The following is a 19855-nucleotide window of genomic DNA, read 5'->3' as shown; positions in this document are numbered from 1 at the left end:
CAAGGCTCCTACCCGGTGATGCTCACAGTGCAGTAAATGTTTTACAGTCACATACGGAGGCAGAGGTCCTGCCTCACCCTGAAGGGCAGAGAAGTTTGCCAGCAGGTAACTCCACCTTTTATTTAGGATAAAAAGGCGAAAGCTAACCTTGTAATTTCTCTACTTCTAAGTCTCTGCTAATTCCACGGAGCTGGCTGATAATCTACAGAGTACGTAAATGAATATTCCCTGCTGTAAAATGCTCAAGTTCAAAGTGGGTACGGTCACCTACGGAGGTGAACTCTCAGACATCCATGGTGAATGCAAATAGCCCAAAAATAACCTCATCCCCTTTGTCTGAAAGGGTTGACCCGTGTGAGCAGCAGAGCGCTCCAAGGAGCTTCTGCCACCGATAGTTTCAGAAGACAAAAGCCGAGCTGAATCGGTGCTTCCTCCTCTCCTCCTTGGTGCTGGGACGGCTCTTCAGTGGGGTGTCACCTCTGCAGCCTGCCTACCTCGCAGCATCCGAACTTTGGTTTGTGCTGTAAGAAATTGCCCTCATTAAGGAGGTAAGAGCGAAACCAAGGAGAAAAAGACAAGTTCTGCTCAGTGGTTTGGGGACGAGCAAATTACAAATTAACAAAGCAGACTTGTAAGTTCCAAAGCTTAAATTAAGTGCAATTAAAGAAATATATTTAGACGTGATAAAGTGGAAAGCCTGTGAATGGATCAGGTAACTAGAAATAAGAAAAAAGCATAGAAAAAGCACCCGGCAGAGTTTTGGGGAAGAATTTTCTCGCTGAGCAGCAAAAAAACCCCAACCTTCCATTGCACCTTGCAGGAACCATGAAACCATGAAGAAATACTGGCAGAACGTTAAAATTTCCCAGTGAGTTGTCGCCCACCTTCCCCTAGAGGGCCCTGTCTCTTAAAAACTCCAGAACAGCATCCGCCTGCTAAGAAGCAGATGCCCCAACTCGCTCTCACCTCTGGTTTATTCTGTTCACTGAACGCACAGTTCAATGGCAAATCCCCAGGGTCTAACTGGAGACTGGTCTTTTTATTAGTCAGTAATTACTGTTCAACTAATTTGTTACCCATTTTTTTAACTAGGCAGTTTTGAAGGTCTAGAGCAAAAAACAGGAGCTGATTGCATTTAAATAGATGAATGTGCAGTTAAGAGTGATGAGAGGAGTATGTCTGATATTTATATTAATATCAAAATATACATCCCAAACACCATCGGCTTTGGTTATCCAAGAAAATCTGTATTATAAATGAATCCAAGAGGGTTTCAATATTTTTTTTAATCTTATTTTTAAACCGTGGTATTAAAACCCCATAGTGAAACACGATACATGTGTAAAAACCTTTTAATATACATGGTCTTGCTCTAGACTCGTTCAGCGATGCCCTGTTTCTGAAATCTAGGCATATAAGGTTGAGAGCCAGCATTTGGAGGGGGAGGAGGAAAAAAAAAAAAAGGCTTTTTCTCAGTTTCCTTCCTGAACTTCTTCCCTCTCTCTCTCTCATGCTCTCTTATCTTTCCTGCAACCACCCGTGCTTGAATATTGCACTACTGCAAGGAGAAAACTCAGAACTTGTGCTGAAGTTTGTTTTTAAGTGGAAGCTTAAAATGCAGAGGGTGGTTATAAAAGCAGGAAGTCTCTACAGACTGGATCATGCAATACAGATGAAGATGCGGATAACTGGTCTCCAAACCACAGCACTTGCGTTTGATTCATATAAACACGCAGGCCAGTGCACCAAAGGCCATGATCTGTCTAAACTTGCCACAATCCCATTCTTTCTGGCTAAACGAAGCAGGCAGGATCACGCAGGCGAGGGCTGCAACAGTCTAAAGTACAGCTTCTGTTTCCTATTCCTAGAAGTGACTTCCTAGGATGGTCACAGGTCTAACACCAGGTCCTTAGGGTTTTTCACTACCAGCCCTTTGCCCTCCTGGCTTTGATGTACTGGTTAATTTAAAAGTACAGGTTTTGAACTGTTTGCATGGGCTTTTTTCTTTAAATATTTGCAGTATATTCTAAATATTTCACAACAGGAGGGAAGGACAGAAAGGTGACTCAGGCGTGGAAATAAGCTTTGAGTCTCGAATATGTGTCAGTAATACTTCCCCTTTCTTTGTAACCTCTTTATAACGCACAAATTCTGGTGCCCTGGCCATATCCCGCCTGGAATTATGTTCCGCCAGTGGAAGTTCTCGTGTGACATCCTCCCTATTTCCCTACCACATGTTCTTCACCAAAAAAAAAATGGAAGAAAGGCAAGCAAACATAAAACCAATGTACACCTTATGAACTGTGGCTGCAGTTCTGCCCAAAACAATAGATCCTTACAACTGCGCCGAGCCTCCAGTTTCAGATGACTATAGCTTTCTTACACAATACTGTACTAACCTATTAGCTGCATACAGTTGCAGTGGAGTTAATTCTATTGCATAGAGTGTTCTTGATCATTTTTATTTATTTATTTTTATGGCTTGTGTAGTCCTTTATCCCTGAATGCCCTCTTCTAACTGGGGATTAGCAAGTGTCCCACTGTCCCAAGTCAGCTGTGGCATAGATCTACCTTCTATCTCGCATTACTGGGGCTGCTCCAGTGTTCATGCCACGCACTGTGACGTTTCTCATCTGTGCTCTTTTATCCCTAGGAGGTGGCATGCAAGCTTTTTGCAATAAAGTCTTGTACTAATGAATGAATCCATTTACTGGGGAAAGTAATAGGTGCCGCAAGGACGCGTTTGTAGACTGCAGCTGGAAAGAGCTTTCCTTCCTGAGTCAGCACCAAGGAATGCAACCGTTGCCTTTGAAGAAAGCAGTACAGCACAAAGTAGAATGGGGAGAAGGAAATAGATTAATTTCAGATTATTTTCATTCCATTGCATTATAGGCTACACATGTGGACATACGTTGGGCTAGGCAATTTTCTGAAACTTACACTTTCCAGAAGTATGGATCCCTTTAAACAGTTTTTTCCCCAGTTGTCTTGAAAAGTATGAATTTATCTGGGTCATGTAAAAACATCCTGGGTTTTGTCTTTCGTCGAGATGCCGGATCTGCCTCGGCTCCCTCGGTGTCTGTCCTTCAGCTGAAGGCTCCCCACCAACTGACACACGTGCAACACTTATGGATAACTGACCCACAAATAAAACCCGGAATTATTAACTTGGATGCTTAGAGAGATTGGAAATGAAAGAGGATTCATTTTACTGAAATCTCATCAAGTACTTAAAGAGGAAACAAAACAACTAGCTGATTATTTCCAAAAGCTGGAAGAATATTGCTGTGAGACCAGGCAGGTTTGTTACCTGCTCTGCTTTCCAGAAAAAGCACTTTGTATGGTGCACTTGCAGATTTATTTTTAATTCGACAGTCAGATATATTTTTAAATTCGTGACTAGATCTCTAACTGCCTCCCAGGGTCCCGGGGGCTTGGCCGGTTTAGGAAGACGGTGTGTGGTAAAAACCTGTACGTACCCCAAGGCCACAGAACCGGCGGCCACCAGGCCCGGCGGCGGGCGGCTACGTGCGGGACGTGACCAGGCCTCCCGCCGCAGCCCGGCCTCCCGCGGGGGCTGGCAGCCCGCGGACGGGCAGAAGGATCGACCAGTAGCGATGCGCGGCGGGCAGTGCGACCCAATCGTTGACGGGCAGGGGCGGGGCGGGTTGGGTGCCGGCGGCGCTGGCGGTCACTGCGGCAGAGCGCGGTCGGCAGCGGAGCGAAGTGAAGGTTTGGATCGGATCGGATCGGATCGGCCGGGAGCAAACATGTCTCTCTCCAACAAGCTCACCCTCGACAAGGTGGACGTGAAGGGCAAGCGGGTCGTCATGAGGTGCGGAGCTGAGGCCCGGTGCATGCATTTCCGTCGTGCGGTGAGGGGAGGAACGGCTCGGCTAGGCCCGGCCTGGCCCGGCCGTGGCGGTGCCCTGGGCCGCCGCCCCTGGTGCCCTTGTCCCGGGGGCGGCCCACAGCACCGGGCGGGAGGCCGCGGGGTGTGCGTGCCTGCCTCCTGGGGATGGGGAGTGTGGGGTGTGCCTCCCGGGGGCGGAGGAAGGTGCGGAGCCGCCTGCGGCCCTCCGGGCCTGGCGGGGTGACCTGCCCAACCCTCCTCGCTGGGTCCGGGCAGGGCGCGGGCGGGCGGCGGGGCTCGGCGGGCTGCCCCCGGCCGTGGGGCGGGCGAGCGGGCGGGTGGGTTTCCGCGCAGCATTCCCCAGGCAGCAGCAAGTCATCTCTGTCCTCGGCAGCTTCTTCTCTGAGCCCGGCAAATTATTTTCTGTGGGGTTTTGGTTTCGTTTTGTGGGGTTTTTTTTTCGTATGCCAACTGTTGGAAGGGCTCCGTGCATCCTGAATTACCCATCACAGAAATGTATCTGTTTCCTTCTGAGGAGGGATATGATTGACGGGGAGGAGTGTAAATTCAGGCCTCGCTCAGCTCTGGCAAGGCTGAGGTGGACGGTGTCCAGCATGGCCTGCCCGAGGAGCTCTGCGTGGCCAATCCCCCTGCTTCCACATGTATCATCCGTAGGCTCCTGGAGGGCAAAACTAGCCAGTCTACTGTATTTTTATTCGGGAGCACTAAAAAAAACCCGCCTTGCTCCCCAGTTCTCTTTTTCCTTCCTGCAAATCCAAAAAGCATTGCAATAAAAAAGTGAAAATATGGCTCTGGTCAACTACCCAAATAAAATAATAATTCTGCTTTTTGCAGTAAGAGTCAAATCGCAGGTATTCGGCACATCTGAGTGTAAAACCCTAAAATAGGAATTTATAGCTTATTTATAAAACATCAAGGTCTGCTGAAAGCCTCATGTTGGAATTACTGCCAAGTACTGGGAGATAAGGGCACTGAGGTACATCGTGATACATCCTGCTCGAAATACTCTTATTGTGGGATTCTTTGTCCAAGGTCACCATGATATGACTAGTACGTGTCTCCTACTTTGCTCAGTGAGTAGGCAGGTATAATAAAATTATAACTTCTCTTCCCTGTAGTGTGTGTCAGATAACTTGTTCTTTTTATCTTGTCTCTCTGTAGCCTTATTTTGAAGTAGTTCCCTAGAAATTTGATTACCAGAAACTAGCCCCTGTAATGAGTACTGAAGAAGCTAGCTCAGAATTTGTATGTGCTTCCTAAATCTGGTACAACTAAAGATTTTTTATCTCTGTAACCACTGATTTTTAATTTTTTTTTCCATCTGACTTTTTTCCTCTTCTGATTTGTCTAGTATTGGCAGAGGATGGGTTAGCCAGCTCTTAGTCTCGATGGTCAATGCACATACCTGTCTCTGCAATTCTATGACAGGCTACTATAACTGAGTGAAACAGCGGATGACGTGCCAATCTTTGTTTCCCACCTGCGTCTCATTTCCCTGAAAAGAATCACCATGTGCTCTCAGTACTACTAAAATCGATACTTCTTCTTTTCTTCTCATATTCATCATAATTTTAGCATACTCATAACCTGCTTATCTTCCATTCCTAATGCTGAAGCTTCAAGAGAAGTTGGGAATGGGGAGGAGGAAGGGTTTAAGGGGAGTTCAGATTTCAGAGGTCCTGCAGTGGGGAAAAAGGGTGAGCTGAGTCTTTCTTTTGTAGCTCTGATGGCTCTGTAAATCAAACTATTCTTTTATTCTCTCATTTTAGAATAATAGGATCATAACGGTGCTTTTCTTTCCCCTTTGTAGAATTAGTCTGCTGTACTGTGGGACTGCCACTTCAATTTCTTTCTGCTCAGCTACTCCTGTTTTGCTGGCAGCTTTTGTTCTTTCCATCTGTTTATGGTGCTGAGCAGGCTACAAAAAGAATCAAGCAACTTCCTGAATGTTCTTGTTCTTTAATATAGATACAGAATGATGAAGGATGAACTGTAACACTGTATTTCACTTTCCTCGTTCTGGTACACTGTTACAATCAGTTAGATCTTCCCTCTGTGAGTAATTTCTGCCTTTGCTGTTACGCAACACAGCTTCCTCCTGCTGCTAGTCAGCACATGGGCGCAAGGTATGCTAGTGAGGAATGGCTGATGAAACTCCTCCCTTCCATCCCTCCATCTGGCATGAGTAGGGAAGCTACCTCTAGATCCACCTCAGGTCTTCCGGTGGGAATGTGACAAGCCACAGCACTTGGCTGCAGAGAGATTAGAGCTGCAGAGAACAGAAATTTGAAGTTGTAGGCAGTAACTGAACAGCTTCCTTGAGCCTGCCTGCTTGCCGTAGTAGTCCAACCAAGTATTTTAGAGGCCTCGTTAAAGAACACAATGTCACTTTTCATTATTTGCTTCCTTTCCCTTGGAAGCTCCTAGTCAGTGATCTGACAGCACATTATGTAAAATGAAAAGGTTGCAGGGAGCTTGTTCAATCTCAGTTTTATTTCCTGCTTCAGCATCATTTTGCTGCTGTGGTCATGAGCGTTAGGATGTATTGGTGACATAGCTTTACTAAGTCATTCTACCAGATGTTTGTTCTCCATTTGCGTTCTGTCGTTACAAGCAGAAATGGCTAATAACATACTGATTTCAAAACAGAACTTGTGTGCAAGGCAGAGCTAAAAATCTTACTCTAATTGTAACATTGCTTTTCTAGCTAGTGCCTTTACTGGCAGGTTCCCTCACTCTTTGTAAAAGAAATTTCTTAAGTATTTAATTTTATTTCCTTTTTTTTTTTTTTTAGGGTTGACTTCAATGTTCCAATGAAGGATCACAAAATAACCAACAATCAAAGGTGAGCTGTAATTTCCATCCCAGATGGAAGCCCCGAAGTGTTTTCTCTCTGATTTTAGCCCTGTTCTGTTAGCAGTACCTGGAATGCTACCATGATGAAGCTGTCATTGCTCATACCAGAATATTACAGGTGTCTCAGAAAAGATCCAACAATTGTTAATTAAAACCCCTGCAGCGATTAGCAAACTACAGTAACTACAAGGCTTCTTCTCACCGTAGCTGCTGTGGAAAGCATATAGAAAAAGTTTCTTAGTTGTACAGAGCCTAAACTTCATTCTTTAAATATGGTTGAAGTGTTAACGACCATTTCACAACCACTTCCCTTTAGCTTTCTGTGAAAATTTGTTATATTTGTTGGTAATATCCAGAAGACCTTCTGCCTCCTGGTTATCCTGTGGTTGTTAACTTGTTGGCTGATGTTAGAATAATTGTTCTAGTACAGCATACAAAGACATAGGGTTTAGAAAAAGTGGCATCAAATGTCTTGTCTTGCTTGTCTGTCACTTGCAGGCAGGTGCCAGTTTTGTTCACCACAGTATGCTCACAGCTCAGCACTCCCATTGTTTCTTTATTGGTTCAGGATCACACACTAAATCAGGAAGCCTGGTAATGTTCAAGTGTGTCCTGGCATTTCTTAGCTACAAGCAACCAGCAGAATTCAGATGACAAAATGCGTTTTACTTCCATGTCCTACATTGCCTGGAACAGTGAAACATACGAAAACGTGCTGGGACAGAGAATTTTGTTGATGCTTTCTGGATCATGCTTCAGAATTGTCACGGTCCCTAGGAGAAGAGTAGGTTGGGTTAGCTCCACAGGAAGAGCTGTGCTCTGTGGGATGTGGTTAGTCTCCTAGGCATTTGTTCTAGCAAGGACAGGTTGCTAAGAAGCCCAGTGTCCCTTTTGGAGATTTACTAGTGGTGATGCCCTGCTGTGTTTTGATGAGAGGTAGGCTGAACTGTGTGAACACCAAAGGTAGGATGAACTTCTTAAGTAATTATTCTGCCCAGCTCTTGCGCTCCATTTCTTTTGTCATTTTTGAGGGACAACTCCCAGGGCTCTTGTGTAAGTGGTCACTAAGCCTGCTTGCCTGGTAAACTCTACTTGAATCCTTTTTAATTTGTTCTTCTCTGCTGTTACAGAATCAAGGCAGCTGTTCCTACCATCAAGCACTGCTTGGATCATGGAGCCAAGTCAGTGGTTTTGATGAGTCACCTGGGTCGCCCAGATGGTGTTCCTATGCCTGAGAAGTTCTCCTTGGCCCCTGTAGCTGTGGAGCTTAAAGCACTGATGGGCAGGTGAAGTAGAAAAGCAGTCCAGCGTGCAACAGGCCCTCTCTGTCAGCGGACCTGGATGCTTTCCTTTCCGAAAGGTGGGATGACAGCGTGTATCTTGTTTTTGCAGGGAGGTCTTATTCCTGAAGGATTGTGTAGGTCCTGAGGTGGAGGCGGCCTGTGCTAATCCTGCAGCTGGCTCCATCATCCTGCTAGAGAACCTCCGATTCCATGTAGAAGAAGAAGGGAAAGGGAAGGATGCTTCAGGGAACAAGGTGAAACTTCAAATCTAGCTTTTATGCATGCCTGCTCTGGTCTTAATACCTTGTTTGCTGCAGATTGACAAGGAGCCAGCAGCCTGTCTAAAATGCTGTTTGCTCTCAGAAGGATGCCCAATCACTTGTACCATGCTGTACAAAAGTTTGAGTCAAATGCATTGAATTTCCAAGATGAAAAAGCTTAAGTGAAAGGCTATAGATGACTCTGCTGAAGGTGGAGTAGTCTGTAAAAGAAGGAAAAAGGAGCAAAATAAGGCTGTGCAGGAAATTGGTTGCTGCTTATTAAACTTTATTTTGGCATGTCTAAAACAAAAAACAAGGTCTGTTGGAGATAGTTTGTTGTCACCGGGGCCATAAGAATGATGCTTCTTTCTTGGTTTTCTGACTAATGTTTTAATATAATATTTAAATATTCTGCAGCATAGGGATTACCATACCCTTTTATAAGCCTGTCTGCTCTCACGAGTAGTCATCTAGAACCAGGCTGCCTTGCACCTCTGACATTTTCTTGAAGGTCAGGAAGAATGCTTGCTCCAGACAGCTGCTTTTCTTAGCGATGGTGACCCTGTTGACTTTACGCAGGCCTTGGCTCCTTTCAGATTCAGTGCGTGGAGTGGAATGCTGACATCGTATGGTGCCCTTTGAGGGCTGACACAGGACTCCCATAGTCCAGAGAACTAGTAAGCCTTTGCAGATGGCAATGAGAAATTGAGCAAGTCTGGAATTATTCACTGCTAGAACTGAAAGCCAATATAAAATCACAGAATATGGTGGCAGAGAGAAGAGTGGGGCAAGAATTTAATTTGCTTTGGGAAGCAGTCCCTTGGTTTTGTGCGTTTCTATAATTCTCAGATTATTTGGTTGGGTGTATGCACCCAAAGCCATGCTGAACCCAGCTGCTGTATATTAGAGTACCCTCCTGCCACTGTCCCCATGGTGTGACATCTGGGTGCTAGCAGAGGCCTCACTTGGGATCGCGAGCTGCTAAAGCACTTGGAGAGGTGATTGCCTGTGCCAGTCTGGGCCCTTCCTTAAGAGCAAGTGTTTGTCAAGTAGGTCTGAGCAGTCACTACTGTCAAAGTGAGCTCTGCTGAACTACATGAGCTGTCCCACGATGCTTGGAGGATGGAGAAAAAGTCTTTTAACAGAAATGCATCTGTTCTTGCCCACTGCATGCTAAGCTTATCTCCAGCTTTCACTGTGGCCTGTCGTAGCGTGCAGGTTATTTATAAGTTAATTCTCAATGCTGTCGCTAAATCAATCCTTCAGGAGCTCATCCTTGTTTACCTTTGGCACTTGGAGACCACGCTTAATTTGTTCAGTAAGCGAGCAGGAGTTTGTTTAGTCTCATCTCAGCACTGCTTGTCTCTACACACTCTGTGTTACCTATGTCCACCGCACAAAGCTGGAAATGTGTTGGAGAGAGAATGAAAGGTTGGTAGTGCTGCAGTTCATTCCTGCTCTGTTGATGGACTAGAAACTTGAAGTGGGAACGGTCCTCAGGCCTGTAATAGCCGTCTCAGGGAGTTTAACGTGGAGTTTATACCATTTAAACCTTTTTGATGCTCCTAGTGGACTGGGAAAGAGCATATGAAATAGTGGTCCACAGGACAAACCGATGAGTTTCTCCAGCCAACCTTTCTTTGCTTTGGGTTTACAAGTCAAATTGCTGACTTTGACTTTAGTTTCAGAATCAACTCTGTGTACCTGAATAGCACAAACTTATTCTTTCTCTTCTTAGATCAAGGCTGATTCTGCGAAAGTGGAGGCTTTCAGAGCTTCTCTTTCTAAACTGGGAGATGTCTATGTCAATGATGCTTTTGGAACTGCCCATCGAGCTCACAGGTGTGTATCCATTTTCCTTCCAGAGGCAGGACTGCAGAATGATGTTTGCCATGGAGACACATACAGCTTTGCCCTCAATGAGTTTTCACTTCCTTTTGGGCTTATCCCATGTTCATTCTGCTGTGTTTGTTCCTGAGTAATGGATTTAGTGGAGGTAGTTGTCAATTGTGTATGCTCTTCCAAATTTGCCTCTGGGAACAGGAGACAGCTGAAACTCTGAAGACTTTGACTCTTTAGGCTTTGGAGATAGAACAATTACTTGCTTAGGACTTGCATAAATTGTCCTGCAATCACAGCAGACCTCTTTTCCAAAAGATTAATAGCTCCATATTGATTATTCTCATGGAATGTGTTTAGATGTGTGTACTTGGAAACTCTAGTGGTCCTCTTTGAGCTTGATTTCATAATCCACTGCTATTGGAGGAAGACATCTCTGCTCTTGCTATGCTTACTTGCCCCTCAGCATGTTGGGTCACTAGTTAACATTATAAATGTATTGCATATCAATATATCTGTCAAAAAACAATCTCAGAAAGTAAACGTGTACAGCCATCTTACCAAACTAGGAGAACAAACTTGTGTTTGTTTTCATGCAGGTAGTAGTTATTCTCATTGCTGCAGCTGACTAAAGGATTGGCTTTATAATGCTGTGAGACACAGGGGCGTTTGGACCGATAGAAATTTTTTTCCTTTCCTCACTGTTACTTTATTCTGCAGCTCCATGGTAGGTGTCAATCTGCCTCAGAAGGCCGCTGGCTTCCTGATGAAGAAGGAACTGGATTATTTTGCTAAGGCCCTAGAGAGTCCAGAGAGACCCTTCTTAGCAATTCTTGGAGGGTAAGACTCAAGAACATATTGACTCCATGTTTCTCTGCAACTCCTCTGTAAGAAATGAAAAGTTATTTTGGCTTGGTTCAAACAAGTGCTTTCCTTTTAACTGCACCTACAGTTCCAATTTGTAGATAAGTCCTGAGATCTCTGTAAGATGTGGATTAGAGAGGAGCTAACTGACCTTGTCTGCTCCTGTGATGATACTATCAGGGTCTGAGATAGTCCACAGCAGTTTGTTGTACAGATGAACCAGAAGAGCTGTTAGATACACACGATGGCCCTGAAACCTTGTCAGTGACCTTTCCTCCATGGTTCAGAGTATAAGCATCCTGCAGGCTCAGCACTCTGTAAGTTGACACGATCTGTCATTATGCAATGGTGACCTACTGTAGCTGGACGGGCCTCCGCTCTCCACGGCAGCTAGTGTGCAAAGAAACTTGAAGGTGCAAAACCAAGTGACTGCTTGTGTGTAGAAATAATTTCCCATTACTGCTGATTTTTGTCACGTGTGTACCCAGTTTAGCACTGCAGTTCTATGACAGTGTATTTCAGTTCATCAGGTGAATTAAAATACTTCGCTAAGTAACGCAAAGCTTGGACACCGTAACACTCCCATGTTCTTGGTAGAAGTCTGTGGCTTATTCCTGCTCTTTGCACTCATAAATGGTTTTTAAGAAATAGTATTCAGTTCTCACATAAAATTTTAAACTTTTTCTATGACCTTGGTTATACTGAGCAATGCTTTTCTTCTTTTTATTAGTACCCTTCCAAGGTTTACAGCTGCAGGTGACCCATCAATAAGTGCTATATACTCCTCATTGCCTTTGATGGAAGTTGCAGGTGTATCACCAGGGAAAGTTTCTTAGTTACCTTATCAGATGTTTGAGTTAGAGCAGCAGCTGGGATGGCCAAAATGTTAAAATATCAGGCCTATTAGGAAAGTCTGGAAGTGTTGTAAATCCCATGGGAACAAAATAGCCTTTTTCAAGAGGTGCATATACCAGTCTGGGAGCTTGATACTGAACTCACTGTGTGGCCAAGGACCGATGAATGCCAACTGCATCTTAGTGAGTCACAGGAGGAGCTCTGAGAGCAGGTGAGAGCCAGAAAACACGTCTGTTTGAAAGCACCACCGTTCCACTGGCAGTGCAGCTGGTTCCTAGGTGGGATGGCAGATCAAGCAACTCTTGCTTGATTGTACCAGAGGGAAGTCACACTTCAAAGCTGCATGTGGTTCAGGTGCACGTTTGCTACTGCTTATATAGAACAAAATTGGGGCTAGAAAATGAACTGAGAACAACTGTACTAACAAGGAAAGTGGAAATGAAATGTGTTGGCAAAGAAAGACCGTGTGCAGGAAAGTAATTCAGTGCCAGCAGCGGGGTATGTGCAAAGGAAAGAAACAAAAATATAATGCACCTTCATGTCTCCCTTTGCCTGGAGCTGCCTGCAGCAGGATGGGCCCTGCAGGGTTTTGCTGGCTCTGCCCCATCCCACAACGCTTCTCTACCAGTTCAGTTCCCACAGTGTAGCAACATCAGCAACTTCACAGCTTAAACTGGGGTTGGTGGCTGGTGCACACCAGAGCTCTCCGTGGTTGCTAAGGTTGGATTTGTAGGGGCAATACCTATTCCTTATGGTTAGGTCTGAAAGCATTTTATTAATGAAATTCATATCATTATTTCTGTTTTAGAGATAGGGAAACTAAAGCAAGAGGAGGAAATGGTCTTGTCTAATGTCACCAAGCAGGGCATGGTCAAACTAAGACGACAGTGCAAGTCTCCTGAGTGCCAGACTAGGTTTAAATCAGGGTTGTTTCCTGAGGTCTTCTATGAAGCTTTCTTTCAGATAACAACAAAAAAGCCATACATGGCATTAAAGAGGGAAGACGGGAGACTTGTGCCTATTTACTGCCTCCTCTGCCATTCCTGTATAAAGTAATTTTGGCATTGTTGTTCCATTATCGTTTGTATCTCGTGCCAGCAGCAGTCATCTGCTTTTGGGCAGGGCAGTTCTGTATCACAGATCATCCTCGCAGTTTGAAGCTCTGCTGTGAGTGTGATGGGTTACAGGAGCTGGGCACGTGGTAGCTGTTACAGAGGATCCAGAGTTGGACAGTGGTTGTGAATGGCAGTGCTCTGATTGCTGCTCTGCCTTGCTGGACAGTCAGGGGAAATGAGGCTCCAAAGTGCCAGGCAAGGTTTATATTTAATGAGGAAAAAAATGGAGGGCTGAACAATACTTTTGTAAGTTGATGTTTAATGCTGGCCTGCTAAGTGGCCAAATTCCCCTTCTACCCACTCCCAACAATTCCTTTGTTGGATCATTCTCTCAGAATGGCCTTGACATGCCATAGTCACGACATTGTCATTACTGAATAGCAGTTGATTAAATCGGCTTTGATCCAAGAAATCCTTGTGAGGCTTCGTACTGTCTTAGCTAAAGATTACTAGAGAGCAAGTTCTGTCTGAGGTGTTTTGGGCAGTGGCTACGTTATTCATTCTTCTTCCTTCTCTCTCTCGCCAGAGCCAAAGTTCAGGATAAGATCCAGCTGATCAGTAACATGTTGGATAAGGTCAATGAGATGATCATTGGTGGTGGAATGGCGTTCACCTTCCTCAAAGTGATCAACAACATGGAGGTATGAAAAGAGCAATTCTGTGTCTGCTCCTAGTAAAGACTATGGTCAGAATGTCCCTTATATATTCCGGTATTGAGAACTGCCTATCTTGATTCCGTGCAAAAGTAGGGAGCACTGAGAAGTTACTTGACAATCTCTCTGCAAAATTCAGATTACTGCCTATGTCTAGCTAGGTGCTTTAAGAAAACGGTCTTTCCAGAATTGCTGTCTGAACAGTTTGGTGTGACTACTGCTGTTCTGTTCTGTAATAACCAGTAGCTAAACAAATGCCTCTCACTTTTCCCAAATAATTTCTCTAGATTGGCAACTCTCTGTTTGATGAAGAGGGATCAAAAATTGTCAAGGACCTGATGGCCAAGGCAGAGAAGAACGGTGTGAAGATTACTCTGCCTGTTGACTTCATCACTGCAGACAAATTTGATGAGCATGCACAGACTGGAGAAGCCACAGTGGCTTCGGGCATTCCTGCTGGCTGGATGGTAGGTTTTAATAGGCAAGAGACTAAAGGATGTAAGAGGCAGCAGTGGGGTGGGAAAGACACCCCTTAAAGGAGTAGAAAGAGTAATTGTGATCCTTTGCAAACATTTCCGAAGGCAGTCAAGCTGCCTAGAGTTTTATGCTTTAATGAAAATGAAGCCCTGTGGTTTGTCCTGAATGTTTAAGGCTAGAGTAGCTTTTGTGAGATTTGGATTAAAACAGCAAAATTCTTCTAAAACCTTCAGATCTCGAATGCAGTAGAAATCCCTTTTATTTGACTGGAATTTAAGTAGAGTTGGCAACAAGGCCTCGAGCATCTGACATTGATTTAAAAATGACTTACTCGTACTAGGAAGATCAGTACCACATCAGATTCCACCCTACTGCAGCAGCTGCTGACAAATCTCTCTGTTCTTAGTATTCAGTGCATACAGATAAACCCTTGCTTCATATCCAGGGGTGAGGGGGAAGCTTCTGAGGATCCCAGTTAGACATTGGTGATTTGAGATAAGGGTGGGCAGTAAGTGTATCTGTGGCTTCTCTTACTTTTCTTAGGGCTTGGACTGCGGCCCTGAAAGTGTGAAGAAGTTTGTTGAAGTTGTGGGAAGGGCCAAGCAAATTGTGTGGAATGGTCCAGTTGGTGTCTTTGAGTGGGACAAGTTTGCCAAAGGAACCAAAGCCCTAATGGACAAAGTGGTAGAAGTAACTGGAAAAGGCAGCATCACCATTATTGGTAAGTAGTCGTGTGTTGTCTTAATGCAACAAGGAATCTTCTGCTTGTTAAAATACTTGTCAAATTGTTTTTCTTTCCTAATGTTTTCATCTGCCCGTCAGCTTGGAGACAGGGCTTTAAAAACTGCTGTATGGACTAATACTGAGTATCTGGGAGCAGGACCAGCCTGTAGCAAGACTATGGCCCTTAAGTTGAACAAAATCTGGATGGATCTTCTGTGACGCATTGATTTTGTTTGTGCTACAGGTGGTGGAGATACAGCTACTTGCTGTGCAAAGTGGAACACTGAGGATAAAGTTAGCCACGTCAGCACGGGAGGTGGTGCCAGCCTGGAACTGCTAGAGGGTAACTGTTCTTTTCTCTTAACTTCTCTGAGCAAATCAGGTAGTTCTGGGTGCTCTACCGTGTGTTGATACAACGCACAACAATAGAGTGACTGTCTTTTCTGTTCCACCAAAGAGCCTCCCCATTGCTCTTCCTTTGTAGTCCTCCTAGAGGAAGAGAGGAAAGAAAATGGAGTATTCATGCAAACAGCACAGTCTGCCACTCCCAGAAAGCAAAAATGCTGGAATCAAAAATAAAACAGCCTTGAGAGCAGGCTCTCTTTTGTAGATGATCCCCTGAGACATGCTAACCAGACTGTTTCAAACGTCCGGTTTCTGTTAGGGAAATGTCATCAGAATAGTCTCAAATTTTTGCCAGAAGTCTCCTTTTCAGTGCATTGTTTGAAATTCTCTGGTTTTGGGGAGCCCTCTAGTGACCACTTACGAACCTGCACGAAGGTACTTGGAATTCAAAATGGTGAGAATTTACAGGATTCTTCTAATGAGTTACATTGTACTCTAAATGAGTTTTCATTTCCTCTGGTAATTAGCTGTTTCCCAATATGTGTAAATTATCTAATGCTGTCAACTTCTCTGTAGAAGAGAAACTGCAGTAAACTGCATTGCAGCTGTTCGTTTCCAGCAGTTACACGCGAGACAGAGCTTTTGTTTCTGTTGCCTAGGGAGTGATGGTAAAGGGAAAGAATGCAAATGGCTAGAAGGAAACACTGTGCAACCGATTTATTCAAAAGGACAAACTTGTCTAAGTTTTGGCCCAAAATGTGGGTTTGTGTGTGTGATCTTTTAAACGTAACGGAAGTCTAGCTAATTAGAAAAGCTTCTGAAGATTAAAAAAAAAAAAGGCGAAAAAACCCCAGCAAACTAGCGAGTTGTGAACAGTGTTAAAATTCAGTACTGCCACACAGCTTGAGCGTTAGGAGGTAGGTTTTCAGAAAAAAAACCCACCAAAAAACCAAAACCAGAATGGTCTCTCTTTGTTAAAGTAGGACAAAACACTAAATATGTTTTAGAAAATATTACATTTTAATATTCATACTCAAATATGAGCATATTTCTTGCTTCCATCAGTTGGCACGAGGCATGTAAATATCTAGACCTGGGTGTTTTAGTCCCAGAAAAAGACTTGAGACTGGTAGGAAGCTTTGTTTCTTTTTCTTAATTCATTCTTAAAATTTCCACCACACACTCCAGAATTCGATTTACATGCCACTAGGGATTGAAGAAAGTATGCAGCAGCTCCCTAGATCCACTCAAAAATCTGTTTGCCATCAAACTTAATGGAAAAAGATCTTTGGTGTTTGGATCTGACCCTAGCAGAGACTTGGATAGAAATTTACCATTATTGTTAATTGAGAATTGATGACTGTGGTACGTTAAGAATCTGCTGACATATGAGTGCAGCTGTGCTCTGGATACTCGCTACAGCCTTAAAAATATTTACTGTGGAACAGTTTAAATGTAACCCATATGCTTTAACATCCACAGTCATCAACACGACTGTATGCAGAGCCAAGCTCTTCCTTTTTTTAACCTGTAATTTCTGATTTTTTTTTTAAACGTTGCAAGTGTAAAGCTTAGTTGTTTGAGGGCAGAGGGGTTCTTAACTTTATTGGTAATTTTTAACTGCTAACAGGTAAGGTTCTTCCTGGTGTGGATGCCTTGAGCAACGTGTAGAGAACAGAGTATCGCCCCACTCCTGGTCCCGTGCACAGCCCCTGAGATTCAACACTTCAGCGCTTCTGTATTTCAACTCTGCGATAGGCAGATCACAGAATGTAAACCGAAACTGGACAGGGTTTGAGAAGAAGACAGCAGAGATATTTTACGACTGCAGTTTACATGATGTGGATTTGTCCACTGTTCTCCCACTTGAATTAACGTAGTGAGTTTAAACTGTTGTTGTGAATTTAGAGTGTATATATTTATATTTTGCCTTTTCAAAGAGATTAATCCCTGTTAATCCATGTCTGTTTCTCAGAAAGGAGTGCACTGTTTAGCTTCAATGTTCTTAGCAGGCATTTTCATCACTTGACACGGTTCAGAAACAAGAGGGGACTCCAGTTTTTTGGAGGCTGATTGTAATAGCTGCTGAATAAACATATTTAAAGTGCTCCCAGTTCGTATATGGTCCTTCTTTCAGATTTTTAGAACAGTCTACATTAAAATATCTTCTTCCTAGCATCAGGAGTTGGAGAGATTTTCCTTTTTGCGCTAATTACAGTATATGCAACTATCCTTCTATTTTTGTCCAGTGGATCTATAAGCACCCAGTGAACTTCGTTGGTAAGGAAGTAAATTGTTACAGGTCTGCTGTTCAAACTTCCATGCCATCAAGTAATAAAGATGAAATTTTGAATGTGCAAGTCTAGTAAAAAAAGTGCAAATTAAGTGTTTCTCATCTAGAGAACTCGCCTCATAGCTGGCAACTAATGCCTCTAATCCGAATATAGGGGAAACTTTGAAGACAGAGGCAGGTAAAAACCGAGTCACAGGCAAACAGAACTGCAATGCACGTTTGCTCAAGTTGGTGGTCCTAAAAGCACTGAAACTAGTAAAAAACCATGCGGTTGGACAATTACGTTTGTGTGTGTGGCTTAAGTGCGTTGCAGAACCACAAGCATTGTCAGTGGAGGACCACCAACATGATGCAAATGTATAAAGTTAGGATTTCCGTTTTGACTGTTGTGCGTTGGCTCCTACGCTTGCTGCAGGACCCAAATGTGAGCACAGGGTTGTTCTAAACCAAACCCAGGACTGCTCCGAACTCGGACTGGCTTCTGAGCATCCAAAAGTGTGTTTTGGGCGATGTTAGCAGTCACAGCTCTGCCCGCAAGATCTGTAAGAAGAGGCCATGCTCCAGCTGAACTGCTTGTGTATGATCCTGCTGGATCGGAGCAAAGTAAGCGATGTAAAGCAGCGATTGCCTGGTTTTACTCCTAGTGAATTCCCAGCAGGTTTTTAGTATAAAGCAGCCAGGACTAACCATGGAGAGAATCTTTGAGGTAAGCAGTAAGCCACAACACAGAGCGTGCTTTTAAGTTAATTTGTATGTATGTACATTATATTACCAAAACAAAATGAAAGCATGTGTTATAAACAGACATAGCCTATTTGCCAAATTTTACTCAGTCACGGTGGGATGCAAATTAAAACCCAATAACGCTGAACTGTGTGTAAAGCTGCTCATACTCATTACATTTTAAAGCTAAAAGTGACTATTGCAAAGAAACTAGAAACCATGCAAATGACTGCAGTGCTGTGGTTTTCTCCTCCTCCCCTCCTTTATAAATCTCCCAAGCATTGTCTGATTACGCATGAATGATGCAGATTTTTGCTAGGATTGCTTTCTCGCTGTTACTCATGTTTTCCAGGCAGGGGTGCAGACCTCCGACAGCTGCAGTAACGAGGCAAAGAAAGGAGCAAGCTTGTCGGCCACAAAAAGACTATGGATTTTGGAAATCTAGTACTACAAAAACAAACATTCCGCCATGTTTTCTAACAGATTGTTCTTGTCTGGCTCTGGCAAACGAGGCCTCATGACAGCACGGCTCATTTTAGTGTCACTCTTATACCCCAGTGTTGTGGATTCCCATGGAGCAGTAACAGCCTTTCCCTCCATAGCCCCCTTCTTGGTGTTCACAGTGAAAGGTTAGCGTGTGGTCCCTACCTCTGCTGGATTTTTACCCCTCTTCATCAAAAGCCACAAAACAAAGCTATCTGTAATCAAATAGGGCAAGGTGTAATAATGTTCCATGAATACAGATATCTGCACTTGAAAACATTTTTCTACCTGACTTTGGATGCTTGCTACTCATCTCTAAAATGTCCTGTTGTTTCCATGGGGTTTGTTTTAACTAAGGCAATGTTCAGGTCTGTGTGCTCAAGAGAGCAAACTTTGTACAGCAAGGCTGGAGAGAAACTCAGCTTTATGGGTAGTACAGGAAAATGTATGATGTCTCCCTGCATAATTTACAATCTACTGTTAACTACAGGAGGTAGAGAAAGCACTTCTGTGTTGTAAAACATGCAATCAATGGTACTTGAAAAAGTTAGTAGTAAAAATGGCACTCACCCCATAGGTGACTCGACGTCACGGACATCAGCTCTGATGTGGCAGAGGGGGCCCAGGACATCCTTAATATTTGCAGATCTGGCTGCCCAGGAGGCCAGCTGTGGCAAACGTATCTTTGTAACCGCTAAAACGTCAAAACTTTTTGCTATGGCGCTGCCTTTCCAAGGAGGGGCCTGCTGTGGGCAGCGGCCATTTTGTGAGTGACACCATGACAGTGGGGAAGGCATCCCCTTCTCTTGGAGGGAAGGATGAACACCTCTGTCCTCTTTTTTCACTGTGTGTTCCCCTTGATGCCTCCCTTCTTGGTGTTCCTCACAGCCTAGATGGTATTTCACAGAGAACTTCTGTGCCTTTAGCCCCAAGGTGCGTGTGTGTCCCAGGCCTGTTGGAGAGGTGCGGCCTCCATGGAGCACTCACCCAGACCACCTCTCCTCCATCGGCCGAGACGTGGAAACCTAAAGGAGCCTACAGAGGCAGCTGCTTTCCAACCCAGGGCCGCGCAGCGAGGGCTGTGTTCCCGCTCAGCGCTCGGGCGGTGAGGCGGTGGCGGGGCGGGAGGACTACACTTCCCGGCCGCCTTTGCATGCGCTAGCCCAGCGGGGGATGCCGGGTGCCGTAGTTGCAGCCGCCTGGTGAAAGTTA

The 19855-nt window shown here is 44.3% G+C and overlaps 1 protein-coding gene across 1 annotated transcript; it reads left to right on the top strand.

Moving 5' to 3' along the window:
* The first annotated feature begins 3658 nt into the window (after positions 1-3658).
* Positions 3659-17252, top strand: LOC129211709 (phosphoglycerate kinase). The gene is made up of 11 exons (XM_054839231.1): positions 3659-3835; positions 6669-6719; positions 7861-8016; positions 8123-8267; positions 10012-10115; positions 10833-10952; positions 13473-13587; positions 13887-14066; positions 14620-14797; positions 15044-15142; positions 16775-17252. The coding sequence occupies exons 1-11, from the start codon at positions 3771-3773 to the stop codon at positions 16813-16815; spliced, it is 1254 nt and encodes a 417-aa protein (XP_054695206.1). The 5' UTR covers positions 3659-3770; the 3' UTR covers positions 16816-17252.
* The last annotated feature ends 2603 nt before the right edge of the window (positions 17253-19855 follow it).

The sequence above is a fragment of the Grus americana genome, chromosome 12, assembly GCF_028858705.1.
Source record: "Grus americana isolate bGruAme1 chromosome 12, bGruAme1.mat, whole genome shotgun sequence".
NCBI classification, from domain to species: domain Eukaryota; kingdom Metazoa; phylum Chordata; class Aves; order Gruiformes; family Gruidae; genus Grus; species Grus americana.
Note: the sequence above shows the minus strand (reverse complement) of the source record. Positions and strands in the feature narration are given on the sequence as shown.

Excerpts from the sequence above, each read along its gene's own strand:
- LOC129211709 (XM_054839231.1), top strand. The coding sequence starts at position 3,771 with ATGTCTCTCTCCAACAAGCTCACCCTCGACAAGGTGGACGTGAAGGGC. Across the intron at positions 6,720-7,860 it reads AAAATAACCAACAATCAAAG|AATCAAGGCAGCTGTTCCTA; the intron begins GTGAGCTGTAAT and ends CTGCTGTTACAG. Across the intron at positions 15,143-16,774 it reads CAGCCTGGAACTGCTAGAGG|GTAAGGTTCTTCCTGGTGTG; the intron begins GTAACTGTTCTT and ends AACTGCTAACAG.